Source organism: Canis lupus, chromosome 10 (genome assembly GCF_003254725.2).
Source record: "Canis lupus dingo isolate Sandy chromosome 10, ASM325472v2, whole genome shotgun sequence".
NCBI lineage: Eukaryota > Metazoa > Chordata > Mammalia > Carnivora > Canidae > Canis > Canis lupus.
The window spans coordinates 18,861,684-18,879,656 of NC_064252.1; the positions used below are offsets into that span (position 1 = coordinate 18,861,684).

General features: G+C 64.9%; 1 protein-coding gene across 4 annotated transcripts in view; it reads right to left on the reverse strand.

Moving 5' to 3' along the window:
• The window catches only part of TAFA5 (TAFA chemokine like family member 5), a 151,940-nt gene that overhangs the window by 57,014 nt on the left and 76,953 nt on the right, over positions 1-17,973 (reverse strand). For all 4 annotated transcript variants that reach the window (XM_035696160.2, XM_025456152.3, XM_025456136.3 and 1 more), the window contains exon 2: positions 3,978-4,127. In XM_035696160.2, coding sequence (XP_035552053.1) covers positions 3,978-4,127 — 150 coding nt within the window. The remainder of the gene's footprint in view (positions 1-3,977; positions 4,128-17,973) is intronic.

The window sequence follows — 17,973 nt, forward strand, 5'->3', positions numbered from 1 at the left end:
ATCATCACAGTCCTCACGGTCCTCAGGGTCTTCATAGTCCCCAGGGTCCTCAGGGTCCTCACGGTGCTCAAGGTCCTCAGGGTCCTCACTGTCCTCAGGGTCCTCAGGGTCCTCACTATCCTCACAGTCCTCACGGTCCTTACAGTCCTCAAAGTCCTCACCCTCCTCAGGATCCTCAGAGATTCACTGTCTTCAGAATCCTCACAGTCCTCCCTGTCCTCAGGGTCCTCACCATCCTCATGGTCTTAATGGTCCTCAGGGTCCTCAGGGTCCTAACAGTCCTTAGGGTCCTCCAGGTCCCCAGGGTCTTCATTGTCCCCAGGGTCCTCATGGTCCCCAGGGTCCTCACAGTCCTCCTTGTCCTCATGTCCTCATATTCCTCAATGTCCTCAGGGTCTTCATAGTCCTCAAGGTACTCATGGTCCTCACGGTCCTCAGGGTCCTCAGGGTCCTCATGGTTCTCATGGTCCTCAGGGTCCTCACGGTCCTCAGGATCCTCAGGGTCCTCACTGTCCTCATGGTCCTCATGATCTTCACGGTCCTCAGGGTCCTCACTGTCCTCAGGGTCCTCATGGTCCTCAGGGTCCTCACGGTCCTCACGATCCTCAAGGTCCTCACAGTCCTCACGGTCCTCACCACCCTCAGGGTCCTCACCACCCTCACTATCCTCACGGTCCTCAGGGTCCTCACAGTCCTCAAAGTCCTCACCCTCCTCAGGGTCCTCAGAGATTCACTGTCCTGAGGATCCTCACAGTCCTTCCTGTCCTCAGGGTCCTCACAGTCCTCGGGGTCTTCCTGGTCAGGGTCCTCATGGTCCTCCTTGTCCTCATGTCCTCATATTCCTCAGTGTCCTTGTGGTCCTCTGAGTCCTCAGGGTCCTCTCGGTCCTCAGGGTCCTCACGGTCATCATAACAGCTCTGCGAGGTTCTGCCGATGGGGACAGAGGTGCTCAGGGCCCCACAGAGCCGTGGGCATGACTGTGGTGTCCACGAGCGGGACATCCTGGAGGCGAGCCAGGGCTCCCGTATTTGTGCGTGAGGCCGCGGGGCCTTGCAGGGAGGCCCCGCGGCCTTTGCTTCAGGGCCTCCTGTCCTGACTGCTAAGTTGGAAGGACTCCCTGCAGGCCCAGTGGGTCATGGTGCTGCCACGTACAGGCCGGGGAGGTGTCCGCCTGGACACGCCTGGGGCCCAGGACGCAGCCAGGAGTTGCCCCTGCCTTCAGGATGCCAGTCTTCCCCGGCGAGCTCCCCTTCACTTCTCAAAACCCCCTCCAACGCTCCCTTGTGCATGCGGCTTTGCCAGGGCCCTGGACAGGAGAGGGCTGCCGCGGGGTCCTGCAGCCCCTGCCTCACAATCCAGCTGGGCCCCGCGGCGCCGCCCCCTCTGGGTATCAGGGATTTCAAGTCAATCGCCCAGGAGAACACGCTGATCCGAACAAGTGAATGAGCCAACAGGGCCAATTGCTAAATGAACAAATCGGTGCAGACGTGGGTGCCCCCACGTGTCTAAGCTGCTCTGCTCAGCGAATGGTAGGGTCTGCACAGACTGTCCCCGTGGAAACCCAGCTCACGTGGATCCCAACCAGCCCAGCGAGGCTCAGGGCTTCTCTTTAGCGGCCATGATCACACGTGAGGAAACACCGCGCACACAGAGCAGAAAACAGCAAAGCAAAAATTAAGTGAGACGCGAGCCGAGAAAATGCGCAGCACGCAGAACGCGAGCCGACAAATGTGTCCGGCCCCCCTGGAAGCACCAGGTTTCAACCTGGGTCTCCGGGACCGGCTCCTGAGCGGGGAGGACGGCGGGAGGGGCAGGAGCGCGGCCTCAGCGGGCAGACCCAGGTTCCCTTAGACTCGAGCCTGACGCCAGCTCTCCCTCGGGCTCACGGGGCCAGCAAGGGGCCGGGGGGCAGGGGCGGCGCTGGGAGCGTCCACCTGGGCGACACCGGGCAGCACCGGGCAGCGTGGGCGAGGAGGCACGCTCACGTCACGGCCAGCCTGGTCCAGTTTCGGGAGTCGGACAGCGTGGGACACACGGAGATGCATGCAGTTCCCCGGGAGTTAGGAAGGCCGCCCGATTGCACCCAGGGATCCGGTCGGCAGCACCCGGCTCCAGAATCCACAGGGCCGCCCTGCAGTAGCCTGCGCACCTGCTGGCTCCATTGCACGCCTTTCGTGGGATCCAACTGGTCGGTGTTTTTAATGAGGACAGACTCTGCATCCTAAAAACCAAACTAGCTCCGTGACGAGCCCCTCAGAGCGCCAGATCCTTAAGACACTCCCACTTGCCTGCACCCTGACACCAGAATTTCCAAAGGACCCATCGAAGCTGGTGGTGCACGGCAGGTGGCAGGTGGCCACGGGGACTAGAAGGCAGCTGACACAGGGCCTGGGGTGAGTGGGCCAGCCGGAAGCCTGCTGGGCGTCCAGGGCACTGTGGGTGCTGCAGGGCCCCTGGACCAGGAGAGGCCAGCTCGGCCCTTGAGGTGGGGCGCCCAGCTCGGCCCTTGAGGTGGGGCGCCCAGGGCATTGTGGGTCTGTAGGTGCACAGGGCACCTGGACCAGGCATCCCTGGACGGGTCTCCCCCCCCCCGCCCACCTGCCCTGCCAGAGGCCCAGAGGAGCTGAGCTCCAGAGCTGACTCACTGCCCCCCACAGCCCCAGGCCATCCTAGGATAGGCTCATCGGTGACACTGGGGCAGGGGCCCCCATCCAACCTGTCTCCATCCCCCAAGGTGGCCTCGTGCCTCTACTATTCCCTTTCCAGGGGGGGCTCTGTGGCTGTGGGGGCTGCCTGGGGTCCACCTAGACCATCGGGAAGCCTGCTCCAGTGACATTAGAGTCTACACCCCTGAGGTGCCCCCCCCCCCACTGCAAGTAGATTCCAGAGCTCCCGTGCTCTGAGCCCCGAGGATGTCCTGGCCGCATGCTCGGCACTTGCTGTCATTCATCGGGTGACCTCACGAGGGCTGCAAAGGTCACGGCCGTGCCAGAGGTCAGCAGGACGTGGGCTCCAGGCTAAGCAGCTGGTTTGAACCGGGGAGGTGCCCAGGGCCCCACGCAGAGGCTGCTAGGGAGCGACAGGCACGGCTGGGCCCTGGCACCTGGCTGCCGCGTCCTTCTGCGACCACACCTTCCGCAGGCCCCCGACACCAAGGCTTCATGCATCCCTGCGTGGGCGCCCCTACCCCACAGAGCCCGCAGCTGCCGTTGGCATGGCCTCAGGAGCCCCCAGGCCGCCTGCTCCGATCACAGGGCTCGGCCTGGCTCCGATGTGCCCCCCGTGGGGAGCCCCCCCCCCACTGTGGCCGCAGGAGGCCGGGTCTCACGTGGACCACACGCCGTGGCCTCGTCTGCCAGCGCATGCCCTCCGGATGGCGTGGCTGCTCTGACGCCCTGGTGGGGGCCTCCCTGCACCCTTTCAGGAACACCCTTAATTCTGCTGCCAAGACAATCCCCAGAGGCACCGCCTCACGAGGCGCCTTAGTTCCGCGAGGATGTTAACAGGGCGCATCTCAGCAGTCAGACGTCTGACTCCGGTGGCCATGGGGGGGCGACCATGTCCTCCCAGCCGCCCAAGGGGACGGGGCCCCCCCGTGGGTGCCCGACACCTGCCACACCCGGAGCAGGGGCAGCCCACCCTCCTGCCTGGGCCTCAGCCAGAAGCCACGGGCGATGGATGCAGCGGTGTCCCGATCCCCAGGCCTTCCTGCCCCAGCATGGCCTCCGCTCCCCTCTGCCCACAGCGACACAAGGGGCAAGTCCCCGTGGGCACGCCCGGGACCCTGGCTCCCTGCGCCCGCAGCTCCCCAGACACCACATGTGCAGACAAGCCCACGCTGCCCGGGGGCGCAACCACCCCACGGGACTGGCCACCCCGAGGCCTGACCCAGAGAACGGGGGCCTCCTCAGACACCCTGGGCCGGGGGCAGGACGGGCTGTGTCAGGCGGCATGGGTGGCCGGCCGTGGGCTCTTACCGTCCACGCAGGCAGGCCGGGCTCTCGTGGTGCCCGCGATCTGCCCCTTTCTGCAGGCACAGCGAGCCGTCTGCCGGGCGATCGTCCTCCGGGGCTGGCTGCTGTCCCGGTCCAGGGTCACAATCTCACAGGTGCCGGCGGCCAGCTGACCTGCAAGAGAGGCACAGGCGTGGGCTGAGTGTCGGGGCTGGGGGACGCACCGCCCGCCCTCCCACCCTCGGGGGCACGTCTCAGACACCTGAAAGGACGCTGCGCTAACACGCTCTGTGAGCGCCAGCGCCAGGTCAGGCCCGCGACCCCCACTTCACACGCTTACACGGCGGCATTCGAGGCCCCGCCCGGCAGACAGGAAATTAAATGGGGCCCCACCAGCCATGCCCGGAAATGAAAGGTCCTCGTCGCGCTGTCAGGCATCTGATGGAAGGATCCAGACCGCACAGAGCACAGCCGTGGAATCCGCGGGGCCCCGGTCTCCCCGCCCACCTGGCCCACGGGTGGTGGATGCAGCAAAGACCCCCTCCCGGGCCTGCCGACTGTGCAGGCCGCCCCATGGGAGGGAACAGCTCCCGGGCGGCACGGGGCTGGCGGGGAGCGGCGGGGACACACACAGGCCACCTCCGCGCATGGGCTGCACACACAGGCGCTGGTCGCACCCCTCACGCCTGCTTTCCCACGTGGATGCTGCCCCAGCCCCGAAGGATAGAGGCACAGGACGGGGGACAGCGGGGCCCCGTGGCCTTGGTCGGCCTCGGGGACAGCACAGCACGCGGAGGACGGATGCACTGACCATGAAGCTGACCAGTGAACCCATTTAAGCAGCGCCCCTGCCCCTCCTGTCTGGCCGAGGTCCACGGGCCCCTGCCCAGCACAGGGACAAACCTGCCTCCTGCCTGGACACTGGTGCGGCTCCACGACGGCCCGCTGCTAACTCAGAGGGTAAAGACGGCGCCAGCGCTGGATGGAGGGGGGTCCCCTCGTGGGAGATGAGGCCGTCCTTGCTCCATGCCGCTGCCCCAGTGCAACCCCAGGCTGCGACCCCGGCTGCCCCCTGCACGTCCACGCTGGAGAGCCCCCACAGGTCCTGTGCACTCATGGCTCCGCCTAGCACCTGTGTCACCCGCAGGCAACCAGCCCAGCCAGGGATCACGCACATTGGCAGGACGCATCACATGGAGTGACCACCCACCCCGTCGGCCAGGAGCTGCCCGGGCCACCTTGACCCCTGGGGGCGCAGGGTCAGGGTGAGAGCCACGAGCCACAGGGGCATCGGTGGGGGGCACAGGGCATGCCCGGCCCTGGGCTCAGCGTGGTGAGCAGAGCCTGTGTGGACAGCACACGCAGTTTGTGGGGTGCACGGTACAGGTGCAGGGCAAAGGGGCAAGCCAGCGGGGCCCTCCTGGGCACCTCCTTCCCGAGCCGCGGGGACCCCGACCGGGGGCTGTGCCCCAGCGCCCCCTCCCTGGATGGCTCGGCTGCACACCTGGGCCTCCATCAGCTAACAACACAAAGAATTACGTACCGCACAGAAAATGAGGCAAAAACAAACAGGGTGAGTAGATCAATGCACGCAGCAGAGAGAGGGTCCTCGGGATGGAGAGGGGGCGCCTCCTGTGACAAGAGCAGTGAAAGCCCCGGAGACGAGTTCAGGGGGCAGCAGGAGACTGAGCTGGTCCGTAAGCGTGGCAGACGACGCTGGACTCGCAGCCCGGGGGACGCTGTGATGGGCGGCTGGGCGCTGCTGGCCCGACTCCAGGCCCCTTGTGGGCAGCAGAGGCCCAGGTCCGGGGGACTGGCCCCCCTTCCCTGGACACCATGAGCCCTGCTTGCTAATGAAGCCGCAGACCAGCCCTGCGACTCCCCGACCGAGGAGCTCACCGGCCAGCGTGGCCACCCCTGCCTCCGAGCCCTGAGACGCCTGCGCCTGGGCCCCCGCACATCAAGGGGTGGCCAGGTGGGGCCAGAGCAGGGGCCTGATGGGGTCTGCACGTCCCAAAGCGCCCTCGCCCAGGGAGGCCGTGGCCACGCCGGCCTGACCCCATCATCCCCCGGGTGCCCCCATTCTGGGCCACACCCTGGAGCAGTGGTGCTGGGTGTGGGGTGACCTGGCCCCCCAGGGCCCCCCAAATGCTCTATGTGTGCGACCGCTTGGAGATGTGACCCAGGGCAGGGGCCTCAGATGGCAGGTCCACGTGCCAGGCTGCCTGGGAAGGGGTACAGCCTTGCGCTCTCCCAGGGATGGGCCCAGGTGCCTGCAGGACACGACCCCCTGCCCCCACCCATGCCCGTCCACAGCCGCAGGGAGCCCGCCCCGCCTCCTTCCTCAGCAGGCATCCCAGCGTGCCTCTGCTTGAGCGTGTCCCCGGCCGCCCAGCCACCCGTGTCACGGCCACGCAGACCAGCCCCTTGCCTAGAGCACGGTTGCGAGGTCCAACTGCACGGGGCCACTGTGCACACAGGGGGTCAGGACGTGAGCGTGGCCCCTGGGGCACCACTCAGCCCTCGGACAGAAGGAGGAAAACCAGCCCCTGAGAACACAGGAATGCCCGACGTGGGAGGATGACGATGTGCGGGGTGCACACTCCCCAGGATGGCCTGTCTTCCAGATGCCACTGCAGCGGGACCCCACGGCATTCCGGTCGGGCGTCAGCAGGAGCACGTGGAGGCTTCTGGGGCTGCATTAGGGGCGGCCCTCCCCGGCTGCCCTGGCTGAGAACCACGCTGGAGGCCCCTGGACGGGGCAGGAGCAGTGATGGTAGGACGGGGACAGGGACCCAGGGACAGGAGGGCTTATAGTAGGGAGGAGCTCCAGGGACGCCCTGGAGACTTGGGTCCTGTGGGGGCAGAACCGGCGTCCCCCACCATGCCATCCCTGGGGGGGGGCACAGAAGCAGACCATGGTCACCTGTGCTGGACAAAGGCCCCTTGCACTTCACCTGGCCAGTGTCACCCCCCAAGCTGACCTCGACCACACAGGCCCTCCAGCACCCGCAGGCCAGACCAAGACCAGAGGCAGCACTTCCTGCCCCTGGGAGATCCCAGGCAGAGACATCAGGGCCACAGCTCGGTGGAGGCACCTCCCGCCCTCCCTGAGCCTCTGTCCCTGCCTGGGCGGTGGGACTAACAAGGCTGAGACCACAGCAGGCAGCCTCTTTGCCCCATGCCCGGGGCTGTGGCTTGGGCGTCTCCCACCTGCATCTCCCCACGAAGCCCAGTGAGGCAGAGGACACCTCAGGAACGAGGCTACCCAGGTGCAGCTGTCCTAACGATCAAGGGGACAGCGCCCAGCAGCACCACGGGACACCCAGGGCTGCAGGTGGGCACCCTACCCACCGGCACGGTGGGGTCTGCAGGTGGGACCCATGTCATCATGCCCGGGGCACATGGAAGTTGCCCCTGCCAGGGACGGCCAGCTCCCCAGCGCATGCCGGCTGCAGGGGCAGGAGATGGAGGGGCTCCCTCACTGCAGGGGCAGCAGCACCGCTAACCCTCCTGTGTTGGGAGGACCCGCACTCGGGACACCCCGGATGGTTCAGGAAGGATGGATCTTTGGAAACCGCGTGCAGCCCCCTCTGCCGGGCCTTCTCTGAGCAGCACGGGCAGCACCCAGGTCAAGCTGTGGGTCAGCAAAGCATGTTTCCCAGGCTCGGCGTGCATCCTCTGGGCTCCAGGGAGCCACGGATCTGAGGGCTGGTTACCTAGGAGGGGCGGCCGGTGCACGCTGGGGGCCGCGGGGGGCACAGGCCTCGGACGGCCACGGAGTCCAGCGAAGGTAACTCCACAGAGGAATGAGCTCCGCAGCCAGGATCACTGGGAGCCTGATATGCAAACAGGGAGCATAGACTCAGGCCTCACACCATCCGCAAAAATCAACTCGGAATGGGGATTAAATAAGAAAAGGCAATAATATAAAGCTTCAAGAATGGGATCCCTGGGGGGCTGCATGGTTGAGCATCTGCCTTTGGCTCAGGGCGTGACCCCGGGTCCCAGGACTGAGTCCCGTGCGGGGAGCCTGCTTCTCCCTCTGCCCGTGTCTCTGCCTCTCTCTGTGTGTGTCTCATGAATAAATAAATGTAACCTTTAAAAACAAAAAAGCTTCTAGAAGACAACATAGAAAATCTACGTGAACTTCAGTTTGGCAGTGAGCTGTTACACACACGCCGACCATGTGCTCTAGGAAGGCTTTACTGACGTTGAACGCCCCTGCGCTGGGGGGGCACCGCCCAGAGCACGGAAGGGAGAGAATCCTTGCAAACCGCACACACCTAACATCGGGCTCGTGTCCGGAGGGTGCGTGGACCTGAAAACTCAACCGAAAGAGAATGGACAACGCAGTGAAAATGGGCACAAGCGCCGACGACGGAGCTCCCCCCAGGACGGCCCAGGAGAACCTCGAATGCGTGTCGCTCGGCAGAAGCCGGTGTGAGAAGCTGCATGTGGGGGATCCCAGCCCTGTGACGTCCCGGAAGAAACCATCTCACAGGGAAAATTATAAATGTGGCGGCCAGTGTGCAAGGAAGGAAGGAGGGAGGGAGGGAGGGAGGGGTAGTTCGGCGAAGCTCAGAGACGCTTGCGTCCAGGGGCCTATTCAGGGGACGCTTGCTGTAACGGGACACACAGCACCTTGCACCTGCCGGAAGCTGCATTACGTCAACGCGACAAGTGACCTCAAACGTGCAGACGTGAGGATCCCGGAACGGCGTCCAGATGCTGCTGGCAGCATCCAGCCACGTTAGAGGCGGTGGAACGTCTGCCTTCAGCCCCGGGCGGGATCCCGGGGTCCCCAGATCGAGTCCCCATCGGGCTCCCTGCATGGCGCCTGCTTCTCCCTCTGCCTGTGTCTCTGCTTCTCTCTCTGTGTCTCTCTTGAATAAATAAATAAAATCTTAAAAAAAAAAATGGAAGGACACAGCCTGTTGCACCCTGTGTGTGCTCAACACACACACAAAATCGGCGATGAGTGAGGCTGAGTCACGGGCCCCGGGGTTCCCAGGGGTTCCCAGGGGCCAAGGCCGAGGCACTTGAGCAACCAGATAAATAAAGCAGCAGCGGATCTGACTCAAAACATAAAAACACTCCCCACTGATGCCAATGCCCATAAATGGGGGGGGGGCATCATCAAATAGGTAGGAGGTAAGGAATCTCCATGCTGAGGAAGCCCCACCAACGTCCGCGGACATCTGTCCCCGAGGACGCGCATGGCACGGCCGCCACGCAGCCACTTCCTTCCAGAGAGAAGGGCCCGGAGGGAGCACGGAGACGCAGCTGCCGCCGAGGAGTCACGTGTCGGAAGCTGGGCCGCACTCAGGGCACCCGCGCGGACACGATGGGAGGAGACGGCGCCCTCCACCTCTGCGGCTTTCCTGTCCCGGCCCACAGCCCAGTGCGCTCTCGGGAATGCGTGGGGCAGACCCGAGCAAGCGCCCTCCTGGGACACCTGCCCAGGCCCTCGGTGCCGCCCCGCCGTGACACACGCGGGCCGTGGGAGAAGGTGCCGTGGGCGGGAGAAGCCCAGGGAGCTGTGGGGCCTGAGGTTCTGCGGGTCCTGGGTGGGACCCCGCGCAGATGGGGACAGGGTGCACAGACGACGGAACCCCGAGTAACACACGGACCGGAGTCAACGACTGAGGGATAAAGCGTTTCTCCAGCAGCAACCGAGGCCCAGGTCAGGGTGAGTAAGATGTTTCCAGCACGAGGAGGTGGGCACTTCCTAACCCACCTCCACGATCTTCCCATAAATCTAGATGCTTTTGGAAGCCACGAGGTCTCTTAAATACGCGTGGACAGCAGGAAAGAGCGCGCGTGCCGAGGAGCCCGCCCAGCAGGCCGCCCGCAAAGGCCGTGCCAGTGTCTGACACAGGGGCATGGGCTGGGCCCTGCTCCCCCGCCACGCGTGTCCCAGGATTCCCAGAGCTGTGCTGAGCCCGGGAGTGTGAGGCCTGCTCGGCCTGGCAGCAACGACCTCACCCCTTCACCCTCCCACCCCCCCGAGCCTAGAGTCGGCGCGTCTGGTCGCAACGTGACTCGCCTCCTGCAAACACGCATGAGCTGCACCCACAAGTGATGGGGACCCCCCCCACCGAAGAAGCTGGTGAGAGTGTGTGAATCCTCAGCCATCCCTCCATCAGCGCCTCTGCTGAGGTCCAAGGTGACAGTCGCAGGGGTGCTCACCCCAGGTGCCAGGGGACAGCTCGGGGGACAGGGCCCCCCAAGATTCTGAGCGCCGTGCAGAGGTAAGGTGCGCTCGCCTCGATCCACGCCTATCCACACAGCAAGTTTCTGAAGGGCCTGGCGGTGGGCACCCCCAATGCCCACCCAGAAGTGCCCCTGATATGCTCCGGGCAGCCCTGACCTCAGGGCTCTGCTGAGGCCACCCCACATTCAGGTCAGCACATCCCCCATCCCCCAGCTCTGAGCCACGGCCGTGCCCCTGCATCCGCTGGGCCACACGGGGCTGGGTACGCACCGAGTGCGGGGGGGGCCAGGCGGGCAGACCCTGCCATGACCTCTGACCTGTGGGGACCCAGGGCTGGGCGCGCTCCGGGCTGCAGCCTGGGGAGTCCGCGTTGCCAGGACCCCGAGGCAGAAGGGAGGCAGCAGGGGGCCATGAAGGGCCTGCAGGGCTGGGCGGGACAGGTCAGTCAGAACCTTCTAGAACCTGGGCCTCAGGCTCAGGCCCTGCTGTCAGCTCTCAGGGGAGCCCGAGGGACCAGTCACGGGACACACGAAGGCACGGGGCAAGGAGGAGAAATGTTTGCAGGATGACAAGGGCTCCGACCGCTGGGCGCAGGGGAGGGGCGGAGGGGCAGAGGGGGGGGTGCAGAGGGGCACGGGGATGCTCCGGGAGCCGCGCCCTCGGGGACGCCCCGCACGGCCCAGCAGAGGCCCAGGGACCCGGTTCCTGACGACCCGGGACGACTGGGGGCCAGCCAATCCATTCCCCGACACCCCACTGCGTGTCCACCGCCCCTGTAGGAGCAGGTAAGGCCTGAGCTCGCCCAGTAAGGCATTTACGAGGCCTCGTGGCCACACCACACGGATCCCCTTCTTCCAATTCCACGTGCCGTGGGGACATACACAGAAACACAGACACTGAGCCGCACATAGGAAGCGCCACCCACACACGCAGCGGCGACCTAGCTGGGACCCACACGCTGCAGCTGGGGCACCGTGTCCAGGGCCCCTCCATCCTGGGGGGGCAGGGGCGCCCACAGCCTCCCGCCATTACCTCCTGTTTCCATTCAGCCCTGGGGTCCCGCACAGCCCAGACTCTCTGGGTTCACATCCTGCGCCCGACGCGCACCGTCTGCCTCGGTCTCCCCGTCTGACACACGAAGAAAGGCGTCTGGGCACTCAGGATGACGGGCCAAGGTCTTCCGTCGCCAAGGACTCAGGACGGGTCCCCGCCCCACATGCCAGGTGAGGGGCGCTCCATCAACGGGCCACGGCGTGCCCACAAGTACCTGTCCGCACAGACCACGGGCCACTGGGCCGCCAGGACCGGCCCCGCTGGGGTCTCACGAGCAGCACGGGGCCAACTCTGGATGCTCAGCGTGTGTCTGGCCGCACGTCTCCAGCCCCGGGACCCCCCTCACATCGCCCACTGGCCCCTCTGACTATCCTGCCTCCTCCTCAGAAGGACCCTGTGACTGCGTCCCGGGTGAAAACCACAGAAAAATCCATGATCTCCCTGCATCTGCAAAGTCCCCGTGGCCCGGAGAGGGAACAGGTTCCGAGCTTCTGAGGGTCAGGACGCGGAGGTCCCAGGGGTGGGGGGCACGCTCTCCGTCTGACCGCACGCCGGGTGTACCTGGAGCGTGACCCCCAATGGGCACAAAAATCACAAAAATCAGGGCTCCCAGCACCACTGTCCCTGCTTCTCGGCCAGTGAGCTCCCTGGGGTGGAGACGGACCCACTGATCCCCCAATGAGCCCGGGCCCCGCTGACCTGCATGGTGCCCTGGCTCTGCTGGGCTGGCCTCACGGGCCCTGCGGGGCTCCTCGGGGGTCCAGCTGCCCTGGCTGGGGTGCCCGCAGTCCCCGAGCAGGGGTGGGAAGGGCAGAGAGAAGGCCTGGCCGTGACCACATCCCACCGCCCATGACTCGGGGCTGTCACTCCTGACCTGCACGCCCAGGAGACCATCCTCAGGACGCCACAACTCCGAGGACCCTCGGGGGCGCTTCAGACAAGCTGGACGGCCGGCCTCCCCTCTACGCCCTGCCTGATTGCTCCCAAGGGCGGGACGCTCACTGCCCGTCAGGGCCCACCCCACTCCCCAACACCTCTGTGGCCGGCGGGTCCCGTCCCCGGTGACCCCAGGCCACCCGGCCCCCCGGCCCTGCGCCCCCCTCCACGGCCCTGAGGACAAACATCCGGTGGGCGGACAGCATCCACGAAGCCTGGGCGTTGTGTCCATCCACATGCCTCCCAGCATGGAGGACGTGACAGGGTCCCCTCCGTTTCCCATGAACCACTGACTCCTTGCTCGGGGACGGGTCTCAGGACAGGGGCCCCGCTGCTGCCACGGTTGGAGGAGGGGGATTTTATTACACCTGCTGGCACAAAGGAGGAGTGGGCACATTCAGGCAGGAAAGGAGTCCAGCCCCTGGGGAGGGGCCACCTGGCCACCCCATCGAGGACAGGCAGGTGCCCACGCACAGGGAAGCAGCACCTGGGACGGGCCAGGCTGGGGCCAGTCTGTGTCCAGGGAGGCGTCGAGGGAGGCGCTGGACCGTGCGTGTGCGTGAGTGTGTGTGTGAACACGTGTGTGCACATGTGCTTGGGGGTGTCCTCACACGCCTGCAGCCGTCGGGGGGGCGACACCCCCATTCCAGCCGGGCCTCGGCCTCCGATGCCGCCAGACTTCCCAGACCCCACCATCCTGGCCCCGCATCGTACGGATGAGAAAACTCCAGGTTATGACAGACGCAGTGGCAGGATGTGTGAGCTGCTGGTAAAACACAGGATCCAGGCGCCCGTCTCAACGCCGACGCGTGCATGGACCCCGCTGTCACCCCGGGAACCGCGTGCCCAGCCGCGCATGAAATCCAGTCGTTCACAGCAGACACGGAGGGACGAGGAGCGGATGAGCTGCCTCCTGGGGACGCCTGGCAAACACGGGCGGCGCCTCCCCAGCCCCAGGGCTTCTAGAATGTGGCTCCAGGCGAGGGTGGGGTCCCCTTGGGGCCTGTGACCCCCGCGCCCCAGGCCCGGCTGCAGCTCACAAGCCCAGAGCCGCCGTACAGGTGCATCAGGATGCCTCGGTCTCCCCACTCTGCCCAGAGCCGGCAGCCGCTGTGCGTGCACACCCAGAGGTTCCAGCACACCTCCCAGTGCCCCGCTCCCCACACCGGAGCCACAGCTGGGCACACGAGCTGTGCCACAGGGCAAAGCATGTCGGGCTGCAGACAGCCACTGGGTCACCTGTGTGTCTCCAGCCGTGTGATGGCAGTGAACACGTGGGCACACACGCAGCCTCCTGCCCAAGCTGGAGGGAGGGGGGCATCTTCCCACTGGGGGCAGCAGGTCGGGCACTGTGTGGGGCAGCTGCACTCCTGCCAGGTCTGCCCACGGCAGTGCGGGGGCCCCCAGCACCCAACACCCCCCAGGACGCCCCCAGGCGCCACCCTCCACCTGATGCCCCGATAGGACCAGGACGCACACGTGTCACTCCCAGAGCAGACTTCAATCTGGACCCTGAAAAAAAAATTAAAAAAAAAAAAATAAACTGGACCCTGGCTCTGGGTTCAAGGCTACAAAGTCCCTCACGTGAGACATGACCTAGGTGGTCGCCAACGTCCCGATGGAGCTGGAGCATCGCTGTGCAAGGACAGTTCCACGCTCAGGACGTGCCCACGCTCACCCACCACCCTCTCAGCGGTGCTGACAGCCACACCCCGACCAGGCCCCACCACCTGCCCCCTCGCGCCCCCGCGTCCCACCTCACTGCATCCAGCCTCAGACCCAACCTCAAGGTCCATTCCTGAGAGCAGGTGCAGGCCGCGCTCCCCCGTCGGCAGGGTGGGGATGTCCGCCCGGTGCCTGCAGGGTGCGGCCACCCACGCTGTCCTCTGGGGCCCCAGGGGTCTCACCCCACGGCCCTCGGCAGGCAAGCAGACCCCAGGCGCCCCCAACCGAGCAAGGAGTCTCACGTGTGCCCATCACATCAAGGCACCCAGACGACACGAGGACCCAGAGACACGCCCGCCCCCCGCCTGGTGCACGTGCTCCTTCCACGTGACCGCGAGGGTGGACAGGGCCAGGCGCCGCAGGGCCTCTCCCCCTGCACGTCCCTCCTGACCCCAGAGGCGCCCGCTCAGCACCGACATGCCCGTCTGCCCCTGACGTCAGGTCTGGCGGCACCGCTGGCATCACCTGTGGCCTGAAGAAATCCTGTGCGTGCGAGATGAGCCCTGCAGGGACAGTCCTCCCAGCCGAACGCCGGCAACATCACTGCCAGGAGGGGTTTAGGTTCTCTTTGCTTCTAAAGACGTAAGGCCTCACCATCAGGTGCCCCTTCGCTGCTGACGCACCTGGCGCGCCCGGCATGCCCGCCCTCCCCTCCTGCCGCGGACACAGCACCCGGTGTCGTGTCCTACCGGGAGTGGCTGGTCTGCTGACGGGAAGGGAAGGAGGCCCTGCCTGGCTCGGGGACGCCTTGTTCCTGGCCCTCTGAGATGTCAGGCCAGGGAGGCCTCAGCAGGTGACACAGCCACAACCCCAAGGCCGTCGGCAGTGCTGGGTCCTCAGACCTTGACCCAGGCTGCCCCCCGGCACTCACCCCTCCTCCCTGCCGAGGTCCTACAGGTCAAGGCACAGGGGCCCGGCCCACAGGGACAATCAGGGCACCACAGGGCAGGGCTTTGGCTCCAGGGACACGGAAGGACAAGAATCACCAGAGACGCCGGCAGCACTGCAAACACTGGAACCGGCCCCGGTGCAGTGCGGCACGCTGTGTACCCGATCCATGCGCTCTGACCCCCACGCGCCTCTGCCTGGCACTCGGCCCCAGACTCCGGAGAACCGATCCTGAATAGAGGAAGGCCGATCTGTGAGGGGCGCCCGGGCGGCTCGCTCGGCCGAGAGTCTGACTCTTGGCTTCGGCTCAGGTCATGCTTTCGAGGTCGTGGGATCCAGCCGCGCACCAGGCGTGGAGCCGGCTTGGGATTCTCAGTCTCCCTCTCCCCCTGCACCCGCCACCCTGCCCCAGCATGCTCATGCTCTCTCCAAAATAAATAAATATAAAACCTTTGAAAAAAATTTAAAAAATAAAAGAATGGAGGTTTCTAGAAGCTGTTGCATCTGCTGCTCAATAAGAGCTGAAATACGGCAGCTAATAAAGAGTGAGCGCATGAATACCAATAAATAATAATAAGTAAATCGGGCATAAAGCTGCACCGCAGAAGCACACGTAGGAGGCAGAAGGCACAGGACACAGAGCAGCAGGGCCTCAGGGCGCCGGTGGTGGCTGTCACAGTCCCGGGCGCCAGCAGCGAGCATGTGGGGTGACGGCAGGCCTGGCACCATCCCCATAGCCCCCAGAACCCACATACTTGAGTGCAAATCTAATGAAATGGGTACAAGACCCCCCACCACCATCCCATTTGGGATGAGGACCCCTCGGGGACGAACCACCCCATGTCCCCCAATATCAGGGGCAGACTCCCCGCATCGTGCTGGGGACAGGTGCCTCTCCATCCACTGCCCTTGCACACGTCGGGGCAGTAGGCGATGCCCAGCGTACTAAGAGCCGGGACCTCTCCTCCTGTGGCAGCCGGGGGCGCCAGGCACACTCGGGGACGGACTCAACGGGGCCGAGCTAGGAGCTGACCCCGGACAGAGAAAGGCCACGAGGCATCACTTACAAAGTGGGGGGCCACGCTGCAGAGCGGTGCCCCTCGGGTACCTTCCTCCCAGAAGCCTGGCCCTCCTCTGGAAGGGTGCTCAGCCCACCCCTGCCCCGACCGGTGACACCACGGGTCTCAGGCCTGGAAGCTGCCCGCCGCAATGACCGAGGTCCCTTCCTTCACACTCAGTGTCACCCCAGGGCTTGGGGGCACCCCCAGACCTGCCTCCTCTCTCCAGGCCTCAGGCAGAAGGCAAGCGCTTTCACTGCCTCTCAGCGTCCCCTTGGCCTGCGAACTCAGGTGTCCACGCCGGCTGTGTGTCCAGAGGCTGGACCCACCCTGGTGAGGGGCCACCTGTCAGGGCCCGGGAAGTTCCTGAGAGGTTCCAGGACGTGGACAGCAGGGTTTGAGGAGGGTATTAAGGGCCCTAACCCATGCCCAAGGCTACTGTGTCTGCGCCTGAGCAAGGTGACGGCTCACAACCAGGGGCTCCTGCGCCCTCTGCTGCACCCCTGCATTCCCACAGCGACGGCTGCTCATCCGCTGACCAGGCCAGTTACTGAGAGTGGGGCCTGCCCTCCCCCCAACCACCCTCCTCTTTGCCCCTGTGGGTCGACTGAGTCAGGGCACGACGAGCCCCCACCTTCCCCAGGCATTGCTAGGAGTGCCACTCCCTTCGGGGATCTGTGGCACGTGGCTGCTCAGAGGGCGTGAGCCTAGAACACGGGGGAGGCCCGGAGCCCCACACCCCACCCATCTGATGCCCCTCTGGGTGCCAGGCCAGAGAAACGAAGCCCTCACTCCCCATGGCCTCTTCCCAACACGCCGGGTGCCGGGCTCCCTTCTGGATGGTGCTGGTCTCATGCTCACGTCCTCACGCAGCTCTCGACTTCTAATCGTCATACGCTGCTGTTCCAGCCCTGTGTCATGGCATGTCCGCGGATGTTCCCTGAACCTGGATTTGGTGACGGCGCTCCTGCGTTCCGGGCAGAGCGGGTTTATGATTTTCTAGAAGCTGGATGGGAAGCATTGTCTGCACCAAAGATCAAGGCGAGTCATCAGTACAGACCCTCCTGCGAGCCCCGGTGCACATGCAGGGCCTGGAGGAGGGGCTTCAGCAGACCCTGCGGACCACAGGGCACGCTCAAGCTCACTTGCTCAGTGGAGCTACAGCCCTCGAGAGGAAGCGCCAGTGGCTTCCTGATAGCAACCAGATGTCCCTGCTTCACTGCACTGACCCACTCTGGTCACCACCACCAGGAAGAAACCCCCAGGACCTCAATCCAGGTGGGCTCTGTACTGCTCGGCACCTGTGTGCTCCTGCATCACACAATCTGTGAAAGCAGATGTGCAAACATCTCCACCACGGTGTGCCCCTCTGCATCCAGCCTGGACATGCTGGGCCTGGACTGCCCCTCCTGCAAGCTTATGGGGCTCACCAGGCAGAGGGGACCCCCCCCCCAGCAATGCCCACCGTGCAGGCTGGACACTCGCCTGCACGGGGTTCCCATCATGGATGCTGAACCTGACCCTTATCCGAAGCACGATGCCCACACCGCACACACGAGAGTAGTCGTCCCTCCTGGGATCCAAACAGAGTGAACCCGTGTGCTTGTGCACGTAGCTCCGGAGCCCTGCCATGCCGCCGCTGGCCCGGCGTCCTCAGGCCTGCCAGCTCCAGGATGTGGGACAGGGGCCTGGGACGTGGCTGGCTCCAGCAAACACGGGAGCCTCGGGTGGAGCACCCTCAGGACGTTGGCTTCCCCCACCAGGCAGTGGAGGCCAAGGGAGGGGCCAGCCAATAAACCCATGTGCTTGGACACCCCTGGTCCCAGGTAGCTCATCGCCGCACTTCCAACACCTGAAACTAAGAGAATAATCCGACCTAACACAATCCAGACACCCCAGGCAGAAAGAGAGAAATGGCGGGAGGGCACTGATTCTCTCTGGACCCTGGGAAAATCAGGACTTTGGGGCACTTTTCACCTATATTTCTACTTTTCTGCTATGAACATATCATATGTTTAAAAGTCAACATGTTTTTTTTTGGTCGAACGAACAAGACGGCCTCTGGTTCTAAACTGTCACACGTCTCTTCACTCATCCCTGCTTCAGATTCCAGAAGGAACCTCAAAGTTTCGGTCCCACTTGT